General features: G+C 40.3%; 1 protein-coding gene across 1 annotated transcript; it reads right to left on the bottom strand.

Moving 5' to 3' along the window:
* Nucleotides 1–1,252: 1,252 nt before the first annotated feature.
* On the bottom strand, nucleotides 1,253–18,491 carry ATP6V1G3 (ATPase H+ transporting V1 subunit G3). The gene is made up of 3 exons (XM_087719190.1): nucleotides 18,308–18,491; nucleotides 8,718–8,818; nucleotides 1,253–1,971 (listed from the first exon to the last, which is right to left on the bottom strand). Exons 1-3 carry the CDS (start codon nucleotides 18,387–18,389, stop codon nucleotides 1,798–1,800), a joined length of 357 nt encoding a protein of 118 aa, XP_087575316.1. The 5' UTR covers nucleotides 18,390–18,491; the 3' UTR covers nucleotides 1,253–1,797.
* Between the last annotated feature and the right edge of the window lie 2,610 nt (nucleotides 18,492–21,101).

Consider the following 21,101-nt stretch of genomic DNA (forward strand, 5'->3'; position numbering starts at 1 on the left):
AATTGCCTTAAAAAAATGTTTTTATTTTAGCAAACATGGAAATGCTCCAAATAGAATGGTGAGTGCTAAAAAAAACGTGGAGCAGAATCAAGGGCAGGAAATGTTGCAGAAGATGGCATTTGTTTATAAGTAACTAAAATCTTAACAATTTTGATAATTATTTTTTTAAAAAGACTTTAGACAGAATCCCATAGCAACTGTCCATGGAACTCATCCCATAACATTGATTGTAATGCTATTAATTAGAAATATGAGAAGGCCTTAGGTGCTTTGCAAAATTTAACTCTTGAGAGAGATTAACTTAATGGAAATAATATTTTCTCTTCTCTCTTCCACTAAGCTATAGATCAACCCTGCACCGTTCAGCTGAGGAGCTCTGAAAGGCACAAGTGACTGTAAAGGAAAGATAAAAAAGATAAGAAACTCATATTTTTGAATGTCCTTGATCATGAAAGCCTACATTTATTTCAGTTACAGACCTTACTCCCAGGTAAATATTTATTATAATGCAAGCTCAGCTCATTTCTGGTAAAGACTGGCAATTCACTTGGCTGAGATATGACCTCCGAGCAGGCCACTTCTTGTCATCAAAGCAGTTATAGAAGACCAGTAGAGCAGGCAACTATTATAGCCCACTCAATTAATCTTTGCAAGATATAAGCAAGATCGAAGAACTCTACTGTCTGTAAGTTTCATCATCACATGAACTGATCTTCAGTAGCAGAAATTGTCTTTATGAGATTGTTCCTATAGAGCAGTGTTTCTCAACCTTGGCAACTTGAAGATGTCTGGACTTTAAGTCCCAGAATTCCCCAGCCAGCGAATGCTGGCTGGGGAATTCTGGGACTTGAAGTCCAGACATCTTCAAGTTGCCAAGGTTGAGAAACACTGCTATAGAGTCTATTATGGGGAACTGCTCTTTAGTTCTGCCACCAGTTAGACTTAGCGATGGAATGGCTTACCACTGTTTGTGAGTTGAAGTCTACCTTTAATCTATCCCGTGAACAAGACTCTTATTTATTTCAGAGTAGTCGCATGGTGTCTACCTCTGCTATAACCAAGCAAATATGTTTTAGACACTACGAATGACAGAGAAGATTATTTTGGCCAAATACCAACTCACAGACAGAACTTCTAATGCCAACAATAACTTGGGCCAATTGCTGTATGTCTGATATGTAAAGGCATCCTATTAAGTATAGCTGCAGTTTCCCCATATCTGCCACCGTAGAGACACATGGTTAATGTTAAGTCTAATAATATACACTATTTATTGTATGCTTAGCTATTTTAAAACTCCACATATTGAGACAAACAGATTTCCTACAACAAGCCATATGACAAAATACTTTCCAAGCAGCAGAGAACATCAGAAGGAAAAAAGACACCCACTTAAAAGCTGCTGATGTCAAGACATTATTTTTTCTGCTTTTGCCCATATTTAAGGGATAGAATCTTTGCTACACAACCGGGGGGAAAAAATCTACGTTGCCAGAGAGTTGCCTATAAAAGCTGGCCAAATTACAAATATTAGGCTCAAGAATGTGCTTCAGCTTTGAGATTATATTATATATATCCAGCTGGAATGCAGAAAGCAATAATAATTAAAGAAAAACCTGTAGCAAAATTATGTCTAACAATTTGGCTGTTGGAAACAGAAAATCCAAATGGATTCTGTTCGATTCTGTGCTGGTGATAAAAATATAATTGGCAAGAAGCTAATATATAGTGATGGTTTCCAATCTGCCATCTTCATTCTTGCGAGCTCTGCTTCTTTTAAAATGTTTCCGTAGGGATTTAAAGCGTATATGCATAATTTGGATGGATATCAGGATTGATGTTATACACTTCGCCTAATAGACGACCAAGCATATTCTCTCTGTTCTTGTGATAATTATTACTGAGGTCCTGGATCTTTGCTGCAGTTTCTTCATCTATTTTTGTTGAGAGATTATCTTGAGAGCCCATTATCTGAAAAGACAAAACAAGACGTAATATGTAAGGTAAGCAGAAACGTCTATGCGAGTTTCAAAACAACTCATGTTCTTCTCTGTTTGTGATTTGTACACTCTTTTAACAGCAGGACACTGTTATTCAAAAACTCCTTTCTTGACTAGTTACCTCTCTTCCCATCTTGCCTCTTGTGGGGTGTCAGGATTCCAAGTTTATGGAATAGAGAGGTTTGTGTTGCGAATGTGTGTATCTGTCTATCTGAAGCTGCCCAAAGGCCATCATCAAGAGCCAAGGTGGCGCAGTGGTTAAATGCAGTACTGCAGGCTACTTCAGCTGACTGCAGTTCTGCAGTTCGGCGGTTCAAATCTCACCGGCTCAGGGTTGACTCAGCCTTCCATCCTTCCGAGGTGGGTGAAATGAGGACCCGGATTGTTGTTGGGGGCAATATGCTGACTCTGTAAACCGCTTAGAGAGGGCTGAAAGCTCTGTGAAGCGGTATATAAGTCTAACTGCTATTGCTATTGCTATTGCTATCATTTCCTGTCCAGGAAAGAAGCAAAACATAGGAGAGAGTGAAGATGTCCTAAGACTGTCTACAAAGATAGTTCATGGGCTAAATTACCAATTGTTAAATTACCAAGTTAGCATCACAAGCTAAATTGGTTTCAGGATTACTAGTCAAGGAACCACCAAGAACACAGGTGTCCTACTCACAGTGTCACGTTGCCGTCACATTACATATTGTGACATTTTCCCCTTCATGAAGCTAGTTTGGGAATGGCCTGTGTGTGTTGCATCTGGCGTGGGGGTTACCAGTTTGATACCCCTGACCAACAATACTGACAGGGCAAGCTCTCCACCCTCAGGCTGTGGACTGGCACCAGTCTCCGGCCCACCAGGAACCAGGCCATGAAGTTGAGTGAAGGCCCCTGGGTGCATGTGCAAGATGTAGGTATCCCACGAAACCATGCTTCTCCAGTCCATGGAAAAAGTGCTCTCCATGGAACCAGTCCCTGGCACCCAAAAGGGCCACTGTGTTAGTATATAAAAAGAGAACAAACTCTTCTAGCACAAGTTATCTAATTAGGTAATGAAACATCTGCAACAAGCTCAGAGGTGACCAAGGATTCCATGTTTCATCCCTGAGTTACGAACATTTTCTTCTGCTAGTTTAATAATGTTTCTGGCAATAATTATCAAAGCAATGGGATTAAGCAATTTAGGGAACTTTTGAATGTAAACATTTGGTAAACACCCAAATTATGTAACTAATGTTCCAGTGTCCTACTCCATCTAGAAGGCATACGAGTTTTGCCCATCAGTGGTTAATTCAGCAACATGATTCTATCTTGCATTTTGCATACTTAAGTAATTACAATTGGGTTTACTCATATACAGTCTCTTCCTTCAACTAGGAAACAATTTACGACTTCATTACTTCATCAGCATTGGTTAGTAAAATATGGCTATTTCCCACTCATTGGAATAACTTAAGCCCTAAAATCTGGCACAGTTTTATATGTACTTTAACTCAAAAAGATATGTTTGGTCTGTCTTTTTTTTTTTTTTTACAGAAAAGGATCAAATTATAAATTTTGAAAAATGCTGAAAAGTATTCATCCTAATTCACACATTAGTGCAAATAATTAGCTTCACTACTTAAAAATGTAGATGTAATTAAATCATCAGGCATATTTTAGTGGCATATAGTTTCACATTATAGCTTGAAAAATAAATAATGGGAGGTGTTGGGGGATTACTATTAGATTTCACGGAGATGAATAAAAGGCAATGGTATGAAAATCAATCCTGTTGTAATGATGTTTCATTTTTTTTCAAAAATAGTTATATAAATTAGAGGTGCACATCAAATATGGACAGGGGTCTGAACCAGTGTGTGTGTGTGTGTGTGTGTGTGTGTGTCTGTGTGTCTGTGTGTCTGTGTGTCTGTGTGTCTGTGTGTCTGTGTGTGTGTGCATGCGCGTGCGCACACAAACACACACACACACGCTTGCTTGATGATGATGTTCCCAAATTTTGAGTTAAGTGTTCTACACAGAAGGGTTTATTATCATTACACAATTAATTTTGCTGTTCCAAAACACTTATTTTTTTTAAAGAAATCTCTTGTTTTGAAAACATATTCTGCTTGTAATGTAATTTGGCCAAGTTTGAGTCTATTAAAATGCCTTTCAAATATAATATTGGTTCTATGGAAACAAACCATTCACAGTTCTTCCATGCTAGGCAATGAAATAATAAAACTCTGTTTTAATCTTATTCTAGATTTGGAAACATGAATGTGTAGGATTATGTGTGATTCTTTTTTATGAGTGCAGGTTACGGATCCTTTTCAAAAATATGTAAATAAAGAAATCTACATGTTCCATATCCATACCTAATTATGTAAATCAAATCCATAGTTTTAAATAATTAATGATGTGCCATCGGATCATGGTTGATTCTGAACTATGATGCAGGCAGATCTTTTCCATGGCAAATGCAATCCTGACTTGGTCTTTCGGGGCATATCAACAGTACAGTCATTGCCACTGTAACTACGGTAAATAATACGAATTCTGATAATCCTAAATAATACTAGTGTAAATGTTAATGGGATCACACGAAAGGATGAATCTACTAAGGCAGGTACCAATCTTCATGTTTATTGGAGATTTGAGTTTGGTTACGCTTCACCAAGCCTGGACCTCTTCACCCGAATGTGAAGAGTTACCCCGCCCGAATGATGAATGTATGTTGTCTATTATTTTACTATATATTGTCATCTTAATGTTTGTATTCCCCCTTCCCGGTTTTGTGTGAGCCGCCCTGAGTCCCCTCAGGGAAAAGGGCGGCCTACAAATGCTAATAAACCTAAACCTAAACCTAAACCTTCAGCCAACTCTCAGTTGCTGTAATTTTATCTAGTTTGAAGTCCAGAGAGAGTTTGATGTAGTGGTTAAGGCAGTGATGGCGAACTTTTTTTGGCTAGCGTGCCAAAAACAGGGGGAGTGCAGTGGGGTTGCGTGCGAGCGTGCCATACCCATAATGCTATGTGCATGACACCAGCACGCATGCGCGCACGACCAGTGCTCCTCCCCATTTTTGGCATGCTTTTCTTGCCCTCCCCAGGCTCCAGAGGTTTTATAGGAGCCTGGGGAGGGTGAAAACAGTCTACCCCCCCCCGCCGAGGCCCTCTGGAGGCTTCAGGAGCTTCCCTGAAGCCTCTGGAGCATGAAAAACCAGTGCTACAGGCAAACCGGAAGTTCAGGAAGGTCGGGTTTAGGGCCAGTTTTATTGCTCCAGAACCTTCAGGGACCTTCAGTAGAGTCGTTTTTTGCCCTCCGGAGCCTTCAGGGAACCCTCTTGATTTCATTTCATTTCACTTATTGAATTTATAGGCTGCCCAATCCCGGAGGACTCCGGGTGGCTTACAGAAATGAAAAATTTAAAAAAAGGATTAAAACAATAAAATACAACAAGATTAAGAAGAAAACACAACATGCACCCAATCAAAGGGGGGCTGGACCTCAATCAAGAGGTCAACAGCCCCAGGCCTGCCGGAAAAGCCAGGTTTTAATAGCTTTATGGAAGGCCATGAGAGTTGGCTCCTGAAAGCTCCAGAGGGCTAAAGTATGTTCCTAAACTTCTGGTTTGCCCATAGGGCTGGTTTTTTGCATTCCAGAGGGAGAAAAATGGCTGAAGGCCGAAGTCAGCTGGCCAGCGGGTGCATGCATGCTGGCCAGCTGACAGGGCAACGCCTCGCGTACCCTGACAAATGGTTCTGCGTGCCCCTTGTGGCAGCTGTGCCATAGGTTCGCCCTCATGGGGTTGAAGTGTTGGAAATTTTAGACTGTGAGGCAATAGGCATGAAAGTCAGCTGGTAGCTTTGGACCAGCCATTCTCTCTCACCCCAACCCACGTCACAGGTTGTTGTGGGGAAAATAGGAAGGAATATTAGGTCTCAATTACCCTGCCTTGATTACTAGAGTGTTTAGGTCTAGTTTTAGATCTCTGAGGGACAGTGTGGTGTAATAGTTTAGATTGTGGGTAGGACCAGAGATATTCAGGTTCAGATCTATCTTCAGCCATAGATACTCAGATCTATTTACCTCACAAAATTGTTATTGTGAGCAAACAATAATAACAGGAAGTGCCAAGTATCCCACTTTGACCTTCTGAAGTCATAAAACAATCAAATATCTACATAGTTTTAAAAAAACTATACATAATTTTTATTTTTTGTCTGTACCCCTCTTCCCTGATTTGAGTTGTGAGCCGCCCTGAGTCCCCTTCGGGGGAAAAGGGCGGCATATAAATATAATAAATACAAATAAATACAATACAAATTTCTCCCTAGGCCTCACATGGTTGGAAAAAAGAATTTGATTTATTTTTTTCTGGTATTTCACTGTGGGAATTGAGGAAAAGTAAAGATGATCAGTTCATCGGGTGAATATACTTATTGTGTGCAATATTTTATTGTAATCAATACAATCACATTGTTACCTATCAAGATAACCATTACTGGTGCAGAGATGGAAAAAGTATGTAAATGCAGCATTCCATACGAAGCATGCATTTGCCTGAGCAGTAGGCTCAGGGTTGGGGTTTTTTGCGATTATTTGTTTTTAATTAACTAAATATTTGACAGATTGTGGTGGAAACAACATTGACCTACCATTTAATTAAATGATATTTCTACATCAATTGAACAATTTAGCAAGGTGATGTTATAAACAGATGCATACATTCCAAACTGTGACTCCTTCCTTCTAGTTTCCTGCTTCCTTTTCACACAAATTTAAATATTTTAACCTTACAGAATTCTGAGTATAAGACTTGGGGATTGCTGCCAAATATGTGGGCAAAACCCTTTCATCATTCTTTATTTTTTTCAGAAGAGACATTCCGGAATGATGAATATGAATGATAACAGATGTAAGATTAGACTTTCTATTCGTTTATTTCTTTAGTGCATAAAAACAGTGGGTTCTTACGAACTTAATCCCCAGCCAGGGATCACACTGATCTTTGAGATATAGGCCAGTGTTTCTCAACCTTGACAACTTGAAGCCCTGTGGACTTCAACTCCCAGAATCCCCCAGCCAGCATAGCTGGCTGGGGAATTCTGGGAGTTGAAGTCCACAGGACTTCAAGTTGCCAAGGTTGAGAAACACTGATATAGGCAACCTAATTTCAAAAGCTCATTGGTTCAATCAGTTGAGGTGGCTGGCTGGAATGGTTTCTGTAAGATGGGCCAGTTCAGGAAATAGCATCCACAAGAAGAAATAGATGTTATTATAGTAACAGAATCTTGCAAATCTGCTTGTGTTTTATCTTCTCTCCTTCTTATACCCTTCTTGAGTAAACCAAGGAGCCAGGCTGAGGATAGGGATAATAATCTTAATATTATCCTCTTTCCTGGGATTTAAGGAATGTTTTTGATAAATAACAACAGCCACAACAACCTACATTTTGTATTATTTACCTCGAATGAACATATTAGACCTAGGACTTGTTATTTTCTCAATGAAGGAATGTGTTCATTTCACACATTGTCTTTATGAACAGCCAATCCGTATATTTTACTCTTGTGGAAACATAATCACAGTAGGATCCAGGAATCGGAATTGTGATGGAATGAAGGCCAGGGTTGCAAGACAAAGAGGTTCTTTCTCAACAAGAAAGAGACAAAGAATCATGGAAACTTTGATATGCGGAAAGAGAGTGAAAACGGACACACACACCCCTAGCATTTCGTAGGGAGTATTTTGTAGTTATGCTAATAAGCACTTTAGTTTGGCAAGATTTCTGCCTATAGGCGAACAACAATATTCTGAAGTAATTCAGCATGTTGTTCTTAGTTCTTTGGGTCTGATAGATTACACAAAATGTATGCACAATTCTCAATATGTACTGTTCCTGCTTTTCCCAGTTTGTGATTTCAGATACAGATCCGAGGTGGCGCAGTGGTTAAATGCAGCACTGCAGGCTACTTCAGCTGACTGTTATCTGCAGTTCAGCGGTTCAAATCTCACCGGCTCAGGGTTGACTCAGCCTTCCATCCTTCCGAGGTGGGTAAAATGAGGACCCGGATTGTTGTTGGGGGCGATATGCTGACTCTGTAAACCGCTTAGAGAGGGCTGAAAGCCCTATGAAGCGGTATATAAGTCTAACTGCTATTGCTATTGCTATTTTCATCTGCCATCAACCCTAGCCAGCATAGCCCACGTGCTAGTCAGAAACCAATGGTGGGTTCCTACCAGTTCAGACCAGTTCAGCTGAACCGATAGTGGTTTGGTGGCCTGGGTTGCTGGAACTGGCAGTGACGTAGGCCTGCCACGCCCCGGAACATGTTCTCCTATGGCACCGCCATCTTGATTTTTGGTTCTGCGCATGCGCAGAACAATTTTCATTGCACAGATTTAATTTTTTCCCATTTATTAGCATTTTGCGCATGGGCAGACCTGTTTATGAGTAAAGGTGCACATGTACAGAATCGGCAGTAATGCCGGGAGCAACCCACCCCTGCTCTGGAGGACTTCAAACTAGAGCAGTGTTTCTCAACCTTGGCAACTTGAAGATGTCCGGACTTCAACTCCCAGAATTCCCCAGCCAGCATTCGCTGGCTGGGGAATTCAGGGAGTTGAAGTCCGGACATCTTCAAGTGGCCAAGGTTGAGAAACACTGAACTAGAGAGATTTCAATGATCTAATCTCCCCTTGGTATTCTTACCACCTTTCCTTGTCGTTCTTACTTACTTTGGAATGCTGCCTTCTGAAATCTTTTTCTCTCTGGAGCCTATAATGGTCTATCTCTGCTATGGCTTCTTCCTTGGCTTGCTTCAGTCTCTTTCCTTTTCCTGGAAGAAAAGTCATGCCATTTTATTGGATTATTTTGTACATATCATTTATTTACCGCAGGAGGTCAGGTAAAATTAAAACTGAGTCTCTTCTTTAGGCCAAGAACACTTATTAGTTGGTTATTCCCTTTCCGTCAGCACAACCCAGACAAGAACCCCAAACTTAACTTTCTTCTGCTTTCTCTGTACAGTAGAAGAAATCTCACTGACAAATTTCTCCTGCCAAGATGCTGTGCATAAGCTTATAGCTTAACTTTTAAAATTACACATATATCTGTTAAGAGTCTGAATGCAGTATAGTCAGGAATTATGCCATAAATTATGTTTGCTTCTACTGGAGAGATTTGGAGGAAGGCACTACTCTTTTTTATTCTGGGTGAGAGAGAGGTCTTTTAAAAAATAGGTTCCCCTAATTTCTTAGAATCTTTGGACGCTTTGAATCGGAATGATTTCAAGGGCTCATGTCTCTGTCACTAGCATATAAAGGTAAAGGTTCCCGTCACACATATCTGCTAGTTGTTCCCAACTCAAGGGGGTGGTGCTCACCATTTCAAAGCCAAAGAGCCAGTGCTCTCTGTGGTCACGAGACTGGCATGACTCAACGCCGAAGGTGCATCGAATGCTGTTCCCTTCCCACCAAAGGTGTTCCCTATTTTTCTACCTGCATTTTTACGTGCTTTTGAACTGCTAGGTTGGCAGAAGATGGGATAAGTAACTTTGTTATGCAGCCCTAGGGACTTGAACCGCTGAACTGCCGACCTTTTGATCGACAGGCTCAGCATCTAGCCACTGAGCCACCAGCATCGTATATAGAATGACCCAATTTCCTTGTCACATTCAGTCATTTAAGAAAATTTATACGACCATCCAACTCACTCTTGGAGTTTACTAAGATGAAAGCCCAAAATAAAATAAAAATTTAAAACGCAACTACCCTCCACCCTCTGGAACAACAATCAAATAACCACTTAATCCCATTCTGAGGTCCCCAGGCCTGTTGACAAAATTAGGTCTTCTTCAGAGTCTTGAGAAAGAGTGTCAAAATGGGGGCTAACTCATGAGAATGATATTTCACAAGGAGGGAGCCATCATGGAGATGACCCTCCTTCTTGGTCGTGCTAGTTGGACCTCCTTAGGAGAGAGGAGATAGCATTCCCTGTTTCCTTGCTCTAGTGGGTCAAGTAGATGTGACCAGGAAAAGACAGACCTTCAAATCCATGAATGGTTTAAGTATAGTTGCCCTACTGAGTTCACACACCACACTAAACTATAAACTCTGTGATATGAATCATAGATTCATACAACATGATATTGGACAAATCATTTTATTATCTTGAGCAATACTCTGCTTAGATATCCTACGCTACACAAAAATTATCGTCTCTCCCAAGTAAACTAGGCAGCAATAGCAGTAGACTTAGCAGTAGACTTATATACCGCTTCATAGGCCTTTCAGCCCTCTCTAAGCGGTTTACGGAGAGTCAGCATATTGCCCCCAACAATCTGGGTCCTCATTTTACCCACCTCGGAAGGATGGAAGGCTGAGTCAACCCTGAGCCGGTGAGATTTGAACCGCTGAACTGCTGATCTAGCAGTAGCCTGCAGTGCTGCATTTAACCACTGCGCCACCTTGGAGGCTACTGCAGGCTAACACAACAATGAGCAAACACAACGATGAGCTAATTCTACTCTATAGTAAGGCTACATTAACAGAATCTTACAAGTATGAAAGGACACACTTCCTACTGCCACTTTTAAGCATCTGATTAATTAGGACAGGCCCTTCCTGAGTTTCTCTCCTTGACTGCTAAGCTATTGGGGGCTTCTGTGTCTCTTGTCTGATTGTTCCTTAGACAGCATGTCTTCCCCTCATTTCCCAAGGTCACACGCACACATTCCAATACAAGCCTATTCTTAATTCATTGCCAATCAAAAGTTAATGCATATATTAAAATAAAAAAAGAAAATCCACATAAATGGCCATATGCATATCACATGCAATGTTCTACAAGTGAGGACAGAACACCATCCTGACATCTCAACAGGTACAGTATAGGGTCTCCATATGAGAATGAATATATCCATATGCTATGTACAGCTATGAAATTAATAAGCATGTGTGAATCTTACATTTTGAATATGCATCTCCCTCTCTTTCTCTCTCTCTTTTCAATCAAACCACGGACTTCTAAATGAAGGTATATATTTTAATGAATCTACTTTTTGAAGATTACGGATAAATCTAAGATCAACAATTGCTTTAATTGTCTTCTTCCTCTGTTCTCTATGTGCTAGCTATGGGGAGAACATTTACATTGGTTTTGTTGTACAGTTTTATTATTATTTTGTATTGACTTTAGAATCAGAAATATTGTGTTTACTCACTCTCACATAAACAATCAAATGCTTCCAGATTTCCTTACTGGAAAACATTGACAGTCACAGAGCATTGCTTGTTGAAATGTGGACAACTTCTTATATGACCTGAACTTTAAATCAAGTTTTTTTTTTCAATAGTCAGAGAACAGATTGTAGATGTTGTTGTCAAGAAAAGCCATAATTCTCCAAGATTTGCCTTACTGATTTGCTGACAGGAACCCTTCAGTTCACAACAATTGAATTTTATTAAACTCCGGGATAAATCCAAACCGATTTAATGTTACATCTCAGATTTATTGCAGATAAATTGCAATATTTACATTTATTGAGTTTCTGCCTCCCTTTCGCTATTGTTGACTAGATGGAAAGATGAATATTAAAGCACATTTCGAGTACTAACACCTTGTAGGCATGAAGGAAAAGCTAACATCAAAGTCTAGTGACTCATTTCATAATAAGGATAATATGAGAATAATGATATTCAACTGATTTTTTAAGTATTAAAATAACGCTTAATATCTTGGCCTTGCAAATTCCTGTTTATTCAGGTACTTAGGTATTCATGCACTTATTTGGATTAATTGTTCTACCTAAGGTTGAAATGTTAAAGTGAATCCTATGAGGTTTTCAGCTCCATATGATGTTCTCTTAAATATGGGGCTTCAATACACAGAAGAGAAAGCCCTCTTTCAGATGCTAAAGGGGGTTGTACATCCCATTGTAAGAAGACTGGAAAAACACGAATTTAGGAAAGTATTGAAACAACGAGAGGAGTGACTGTGCCTGGACAGGTTCTAGCAGACAGAAGGAGAAGAATTAATGTTCTTACACAGAGATTCCACTTCTGTCTAATTTAGATAAAAGGGTGAAGAGAACCATTCTGAAAGCATTGATTGCCCCCTACTTGAGTTATAATCTCCTCCGATTCTTGAGCTTTGTCGGTTAATGTATGTAAAACTTATAAAACATCATTTTGCCCCCAATAATCACATCATAAAGACAAAACACAGCTTCTGAAGAATTGCAGAATCCTCACCCTTTAAGAATCTAGAATGCCCAGGATTTTAGAGTCGTTGGCAGCATACTGTGTATTTTATACTTATATAACAGTAAAGACCCACCATTAGGAATGATACCCAATAGTTTCAAATTTTCAACGTGCTTTGCAAATAGCCCAGACTCCACAGCTTGAATAGTTTCATAGGCTGGAGGAGGCGATAACGCAAGCATGCTTTTGCATTCCAGGTAACATCCAGATGTGGATATAGGAATTGATCAGACACAGCTATTTTGTGACAAATGCATGAGGTTTCAGTGCTGTAATGAGGGAATTAGCCAGAATCCACAATTAGATCCATTCTGTGTCCTGTATTCACACGTATCTCTTCTGCCAGAATTTAGATTAGAGGTTCCACTGCTGAGGGGATCCTGTCTCCCTAGAAAGCAATTCAGTGCTGTGTCTGGTGTGATGTCAATCAGAAGCAACGCCTTCAAAAACAAGTTTATACAAAAGTGGAGGAAGAACTGTCATGCCACACTACTGCAAAAAGGAAGGAAAACCAAAACAGTTGGAGACAAAGACTTGGGTTTTTTGGCATACTGAAAACGTTGCTTGACTCCCTATTGCAGCTAACAGAAGTAAAACTAGCCATGGCATTGAAATGGAAGATAAAACAGAATAAGGAATCAGCATAGCTTACTTTTCAAAAAATTGCAATATAGCACTGAAACATTGTGGAATGGTGAAATCTATAGCATCCTTTAAGTGCATCCTTCAGAACCCTAAAGGCTTATTCTCTTTGTCTTAAAAAAATAATACTTAGGTGATTTTTGGTTTGGTGGGCAAATTTAGAATTTTAAAAACAATTTGTGGGTTTTCTTATAAAATGGCAGCCCTTATTCATAAAATGGCTGCCATGGGAACTATGCCCTGTCAAAAAATGCCAGTTCTCTAGAAGGCAAACTGGTGAAGGGGACTTTGCCATTCTAGAATGATATCCAACTGTCCTAGTTTATAATAAAAAAGATTCTGTATAAGTAGGCAGGTTAATAAACAAAGCAGTGGGCTCTAATCACTCGTTATTTTCAGCAAAAGCCTCTGGGTTTATGCAGGGTCTAGAAACATTCTTGGAAATAAGCATTATGTTATAAACTTCTTTGTAGAATTACAGTTTCTCTGAAAAGAAATAAAAAGAACCTTGGAAACAAAATCGTATAGAAGCCAAATGTACATCAAAGGAGGTATCTACTAACATCAAATGGCCTGTTGTTAGGGATGGGGTTCAAAAATTTCAGCAATGGGTTCTCTGCCAGGTTGCTGGGTGGGCATGGCGATGTTGGGCATGGCCTAATCAGCCTCCTGCACCATGGCAGTGGGGGGGGGGGGGCGTGCGTTCATCTTCCCCAGGCTCCAGAGGTTTTCCTCGAGCCTCTGGGAGGGTAAAAACTGCTTCCCCTGGGCTCTAGATTTTTCCCCTCCCTGAACCTTGCATCCCAAACATAGTTTCTAATGTTGGATTTTCCCCCTTACCAGAGGGACCCCCTTGTGGAGTACTGTGAAGCCATTACCATGGCAACTTTACTGTACTGTACAGTGGAAGCCATTTTACGGCAGTACAGTAGAAGCCATTTTAAGGCACAACAGGCTATATCTTAACAGGACACATACCCCGAGGAGTGTTACGTGTGTCTTACCCCCACAGTATTTTCTTCCTGAGAGTAAGTCATCTGTGTACCAAGTTTACTTTAAATTGTTCAAGGCATTCCAGAGTTATGATGGAACACACATACACACACATGCAAACTTCCTTACTCAAAACATAAACCAGTTTTTGTTTGCGTGTGTGAGAGAGAGAGGGAGAGAGGAAGAGAGGGAGAGGGAGAGAGAGAGAGAGAGAGGGAGGGAGAGAAACCTTAAACTGGAAAAACAAAACAAATCAGCACACAATGCTGATTTTCAGTAGGCTGTGAAAGCTTTATACATATACTTTGGAAGCCTTGGGGGGTGGGGGGCAGGATAGGTCAGGGTGGGAGGATTCCTTCTTCTTCTTCTTCAGCACAGACAAGAAACAATCCTATTGCTATGAATGTGAGAGTCACGTTTGCAATTTTCCAGTTCAGGAAAGTTAAACCTGTTTCACATTGCAACTAAATCTTACTGGTGGAAGAGCAAGCAGGGTATGCCTCTTCAAACTGGTACAGAGTGTCCTGGTACTGGTATTTCCTGAAATGCAGAAAGCTTTGGCCTGTGGTATAGGTTTGCATGTATGTGAGACAGTTTTGACTCCTGGAAACTTCCTGGACATGTCCCTGTAGTTTTCTTGGCAAGACAGAGAGTTACTAGCCCAAGGTCACTTTGTTGGCTTTGTGCTTAAGATGGGCCAAGAATTCATGGTCTCCAGGTTACTAGTCCGGTGCATTAACACTACACCAAATTGTCTGTCTTAAAGATAATTATATCACCAACCACCTGTTGCTTGGATTTTGAGTTTCACAAAGGCAACAGAATAATAGAGTTGGACGGGAGGTCTTCTGGTCCAATACCCCTGCGCAAACAGGAAGCGATATAACACAATGAAATTCTTTAAATGCATCTTCATAGAAGCTTAAGGAAATGAATAAAAGAATGTAGGATATAAAAGAGCTACAAGAAATAGAAGGAGTTTGATCCTGGTCATCTCAAGGTTGACACAACCTCCCATCATTCCAAGGTTGGTAAAATGAGGAGCCACATTGTTGGGACCATTATGCTGACTCCATAAACCACAACAGGCCACATCAGGGGTGTGGTTGACCTTGGGGTGGGGGTGGGCAGGCATGGCTGACTGGATGGGTGTGGCCAGCTTGACATCACTCACTGGGTGTGGCTGACTGGGTGGGCATGGCCAGCTTGACACCATTCCCCAAACTGCTGGCAAGTTTCCTTTTTGCATTGGATAGACCAGGCCAAAGTCACATGGATAGACCCGGACAGCCCCCTACATTTTCCAGGACGGCCCCACGCGCCGGATCCGACCTCATCCTTGAGTCTTGAGTTTGACACCCCTAACTTAGAGAGTGCTGTAAAGCACTATGAAGTAGCATATAAGTGCTATTATTGTTGCTGGAAGAGCAATAATACAACTTCAATTCATGGAAATGAAACCAATTTAATTGACAAAACGATTGGCAAAAGCATGCCCGCTACTAATCTTTAGCCAATTCAGCTACTCTTTCTGGAAAAATGAACCCGGGAAAAATATCACTGCAGCTTGAAGTACTGTCTAAAACTGCTATTTTGTTTCCTAAAAAAATGTTAGGAACCACCGCTGATTCTCTTTTCTCAGGGCTCATGAGATTGTCTTCCCATTTGTCTTAATGTGTAGCTAGACTGTTATTATATCATGCGTTGTATTAGATCCATTGCATTATTTGTATGAAATAGATTTAGTCTGCCATTTTTAATCTTCATTTGTCATCTTTATTCCTCTTTTTAGAGGTTGAAAGATTTTTTTTCAGATGTAAAAAATATTTTAAGGTTTTTATATAATTTAATTTTTGTATTTTTAATTCTTTTAAGTTCCTTGTTATGTTGGTCTTTGACCATAATTAACGTTGACGGTGATTGGCTTTGAGCTTTCTTACTTTGCATAGTGTTCCTTAATGCTGCTTATGGGCCCATGTGAGACACATAAAGGCTTTATAGGAAGATACCTTCACTGGGATGTAATGGAAGCAGGGGAAGCTATTCAGGAGTGAAGTGGGAATTGCTTTTGGTTGCCTGAACTCCCACAGACTTCTCAGATGTTTTGTAATTAAGGTTAGCACTAGGGGTGTCTCCTCTGAACCTTTATTCTCAATCATTCTGTTTGTTTTTGAAAAGCACCTTTCCCCTCCAAAGACACAGGTGGACAATGAGTGGTAGATATCTCTGAACTACAATTCCTGACAGTCTGGTCAAGTGTGAAGATGCTCGGAATCAGGATTTCAGTAGCAACCTGCAAATTCACACATTATGCAGTTGTACAGTAATGGGCTGGTAGCTCCTGGGTAACCAACAGAAGATTGATATCATCTATTATGGTAATTAGGAATGAATGAAAAGTTCCTTCTGGCTAGATTTTGTATCAATCAGAGATTTTTAAAAGGATTCTTAATAAATAATATAAGAACTTCTGCCTTGGGCAGGGGGTTGAACTAGAAGATGTCCAAGATCCCTTCAGGATATTATATGATTCTATGATTCTATGAACTATTAAGGCAAAGCTTTCCTAGAGGGCTTTACTGTATTCTGAAGTTGCTCTACCAAGCAATACAATCCCCCAAATTCAAAGAATACAGCAAATCTGTCATATCACGTTACGTTTCTCCTGGGACCCTTTCTGGGCCTGTAGTAGATAGAAAAGGCTTCTGTTGGAGAAAGCTCTCTGAAGTGAATTCCTGAGGGGAAAAAAATCACATCATCTGTGCATCTCCACAAGACACACAGTGTCACCATTGCAGTACAAAACATCTACAGAACGGAGATTTGCGAACCCAACTTTTGAACACTTTGTCACGAAACATAGCTTGAAAAGTATCTTTTAATTCAAAGTCCATATTGCAGAGTCCACTATTTATAGATTTTTCTTTGGATTTGTGTGTGTATGTGTGTGTGTGTGTGCAAATTCAGATAAATGTATAGTCCAAAATATTATTTCTTTTCTTAAAACATTTACATTCCATCTTTATTTTATACAACTCAGGACGGTGTAAAAAGAGAAACTGGCCCAAAATCACTCAACTGGCTTTCATGACAAGGAAGGACTAGAATTCAGTGTTCGGATTGCTAGGCCACCACCTTCCCTACTATGTGAAACTGTCTGTATTAAAGATAATTATATCCACAACAGCCCATTAGAACATATAATAAAGGCAGAGCACATTATCAGGGTTTCATAAAGCTGGAATTCCTCAAAATACTTCTTTGTAGAAGCTTAAGGAAATGAATGAAAGATTCTGAAAGAAGCAATAGCAAAACCCAATTTCATGGAAATGAAATCAATTTAATTGACATAAATGTTTAAAAAGTCCTGGTAGGAAATGCTGAGCTGTTGATGGGGCGCAATATAATAACGAGAAAGAGATCTTAGTAAACAAGACATGAAATCTTGTGTAAGGATGAATAATAATTTATAGAAGCTGATGCAGAATAAAAATGCATGTGGTTTTCTGTACTGTGTAATTTTCAGCAAAACCTAAAGAGTGTAATTAGACCAGTGTTTCCCAACCTTGGTGACTTTAAGTCCTGTGGACTTCAACTCCCAGAATCCCCCAGCCAGCAGAGCTGGCTGGGGAATTCTGGGAGTTGAAGTCCACAGGACTTAAAGTCACCAAGGTTGGGAAACACTGAATTAGACTAACAAAATATTAGTAGGTGGGTTGGAAAGTGATAAATAATGTTGGAAATTCAAAAAAAGGCTACCTTACATAGAAGACCTTCAAGAATTAGTGTTACTAACCACTGGCCCTTTTGGCTGAGGCTGATAGGAAATGTAGTGAACCAATAGACAGAGGACAATAGTTCCTCTAGTTCTGAGATGCAGCCAACATTAAAGCATAGAATATTATAATGGCATAGTTGGGAAAAACTGATTCTAATCTCTCTCTCTCCCTCCCTCCCTCCCTCCCTCCCTCCCTCCCTCCCTCCCTCCCTCCCTCTCTCTCTCTCTCTCTCTCTCTCTCTCACACACACACACACACACACACACACACACACACACACCAATGCCACATATGTTAGTTCAGCCTCCCTATTATAGACCCAAAAAGTGCAAGACACAATTCTGATTAGAGGACCAGAACAGAATGTAGGTTGTAGAATAATTCCCTATAAAGAAATAGAAGGATGACTATTGACTCACATTAATTCAGTTCTGAAACTAGACACCAAATTATTAAAATGTTGAGAAAAAGATATTGGAGGTAGTTTTAAAAATTAACACAATGGGGGGAGAGGGGGAAATCAAACTACAATAACATTTCAATATATTATGACATTTCCTTGTTGATGCCTCTGTGATTTACCTGTAGTTACACATGACAGAAGTTTTCTGGAGATTGAACAGAGTTTCAGCCTAGGGTACAACTTACTTTTTTTGGCTTCTTCAAGCTTGTCTTTGGCCCGTTTTTCTGCCTGGAGAAGCTGCTGTATTCCCTGAGACTGGCTGGTCATTTTGCCTCTTTGAGTTCAGAGAACGCCTATGGCAATTGCGAAGGAGGAAGAAGGCTTTATGGCAAGGCACCATTTATTTATTCAACGCTTCTCCTGTTGTGTCAATAATCAAACCATAAACTTTGCCCTGTCTCTTTGCAGGCTAAAGCCAGATTAAAACCATGGAAGGAAACAAAAAGCCGGTGCGAAGAAGTGGATCTACTGGTTTGAGGGAGTTTCTCCACCCCCCCCCCCACAGCTACCCTCTTCCACGTGGTTTATAGGCAACCATCAACAGAAAACCTTTGCTAGCTCTGTTTGACTGTAATATTTATGCAATGTTTAGATGAAAAATATCAAGGTAGCCACGTGATTTGAGTAAAGCAAATCTCAGAAAACACTTGAATTTTCCCCCTTAATACTTGCTTGCATTGCAGATCTTTTCTTGCCATTAATACAGGCATATCGGTCATTGCTATTATATCACCACTTCTTTGTTTCACATTGCAGGCACAAGCACTCAGGCAGATCAAGATCTCCACGGTGATTACTATTACTAGGATTAAAAGCCAGGATATATGGATCATGTGAGGACATGGTTTCCATTTCAGTCTTTTGTATTGTTTGTATTTTTTTTAAAATCACTTCTATGTATGTATGTGTGTGTATGTATGTGTGTGTATGTGTGTGTGTGTGTATGTGTGTATGTGTGTGTGTATGTATGTATGTATGTGTGTATATATATTGCATTTGTGCTGAAGGGAGACTAGTATAGATCTATTTCAAGCTATTTAGCTCTCATCAGCTAGCCATACCCTTACTGGGATTTGAACCTGTGCTGTATTACATATTAAGCAGTTGTGTTAGCCACTAAGCCACAAGGTTCTCCTCCTTTATCAGCTGAGCAAAATAGGAGTTAGGGAGCTACATGTTGCTTACCCTGACTGATGGGAGCATTTCAGAATGTTCGGATAATGAAATAAATTAGAATATGAAAAACGTTTGCAGACAGATTTCTTTTTTTTACAGCTTCTTTATGTTTCACCTTTTGGAGTGGAATGTGTCAGTGTGAACTTTTAGGTCAAGAAATGGCAACTTCACCTTGCTCTTGTGGTTCGCAAGATGTGTGAGAGAACACAATAAGATATATTTTATCTATGTTTATCTAATTGAACCTTCCTTCCTTCCTTCCTTCCTTCCTTCCTTCCTTCCTTCCTTCCTTCCTTCCTTCCTTCCTACCTACCTACCTACCTACCTACCTACAGTGAAAGGGAGAGTGTAGGACATCTAAAATGCTAAAATTGCTTTTATTTATTAGATTTTTTAAACCTTTATTACTTTATAAGTAACTCAAGGCAGCAAACATACCTAATATGCCTTCTTTCTCCTATTTTCTCCCAAACAATAACTCGGTGACCTAGATGGGGCTGAGAGAGAGAGAGAGTGACTGGCCCAGAATCAGCCAGATGGCTTTCATATCTAAGGCAGGACTAGAATTCACAGTCCCCTGGTTTCTAGCCTTAACCACTAGGCCAAACGGACATAGCTTAGCTGCATAGGCTTTTCCCGACATTTACTCTGGGAACCAAAAATGCAAAGCGGCAAAAGAAAAGTGAATTGGAATGATCTGTTTTTGTTGGTCTACCAACAAATGGGCTGACTTTCCAGATATAAACCTAGCAGCCAGCCAAGGCTCTATCCCCCCCACTCCCCACTCCCACCCTTACTCCTGCTCTATGGATTCTCCCTTCCATCCAGTTTATCGGTACGGCTCTCTGTCCTAAAGACTGACTTCTCACAATTGCAGAGACTCTCTCCTACACCCAGAAGGCACCTACAGAAAAACAACTTTTTAACCGCTTCCTATTCAGAATGCATGAAAGACAAGCGATGCTCTGCGACATCCTTTTGCAGCCCAGCTGCTCCATCCCAGGTAGAAATGGGTCTTGAACCATTGTGGTGTCTGAGTGCAGCATTCTGCCAGGTGTTTTCTTCCCCTTCAGAGATTACGATCTTCTGAAGAGGATTGCAAAGGCCAAGTAACAGACTCCGTTCTGCTCAAGCTACCCTGCATTTTCACTCCCTTCCCTATCACTTAAGGGTAGAACACAGGAAGGAAGACCAGTGGCACAGTACTATTCCAACTAACAGATTAACAGAGTTGGAAGGGACCTTATAGGTAATCTAGTCCAACCCCCTGCTCAAGCGGGAGACTCTACACCATTTCTGACAAATGGCAGTCCAATATCTTCTTGAAAGTCTCAAGTGACGAAGCTCCCACAACATCCGAAGGCAACTTCTGTTCCATTGGTCAAAGAAGAAGAAGATTATTTAAAAAAAACCATTTATCTGGCTTCTTAGGAGTTAATAGGCTGTTGTTTTCCCTGTCCTTTGTTCAATTCTAAAAAAATGTCCCCTGTTAGAACTGGTTGCCAAGCCTGGAACTATTTCATTATTGCTGAAACTGGCAATGAGCTAAGGAACAGATGCACCATCACTTTGCCATTCGTACCATTTGCCTTCCTATGCGTGCACGCGCACACAGACACACACAAACATAGAGTATCCCTTCCCCCCACATTATGCTCTGTTTACATGGCCAAGTAATCAAATAAGCATTTCAGCTGGTGGCAAACCGGAATTGCTTTCTTTCCTGACTTTATGCAATCAGGATCTGGGTGAATTCTGTCATTGCCCAAAGAAATAGATTTCCCAATTAGCAACAAACTGACT

This window comes from Thamnophis sirtalis, unplaced genomic scaffold (genome assembly GCF_051295495.1).
Source record: "Thamnophis sirtalis isolate CommonGarterSnake01/CBP01778 unplaced genomic scaffold, rThaSir2_p1.2 scaffold_7, whole genome shotgun sequence".
Taxonomy (NCBI): Eukaryota; Metazoa; Chordata; class Lepidosauria; order Squamata; family Natricidae; genus Thamnophis; species Thamnophis sirtalis.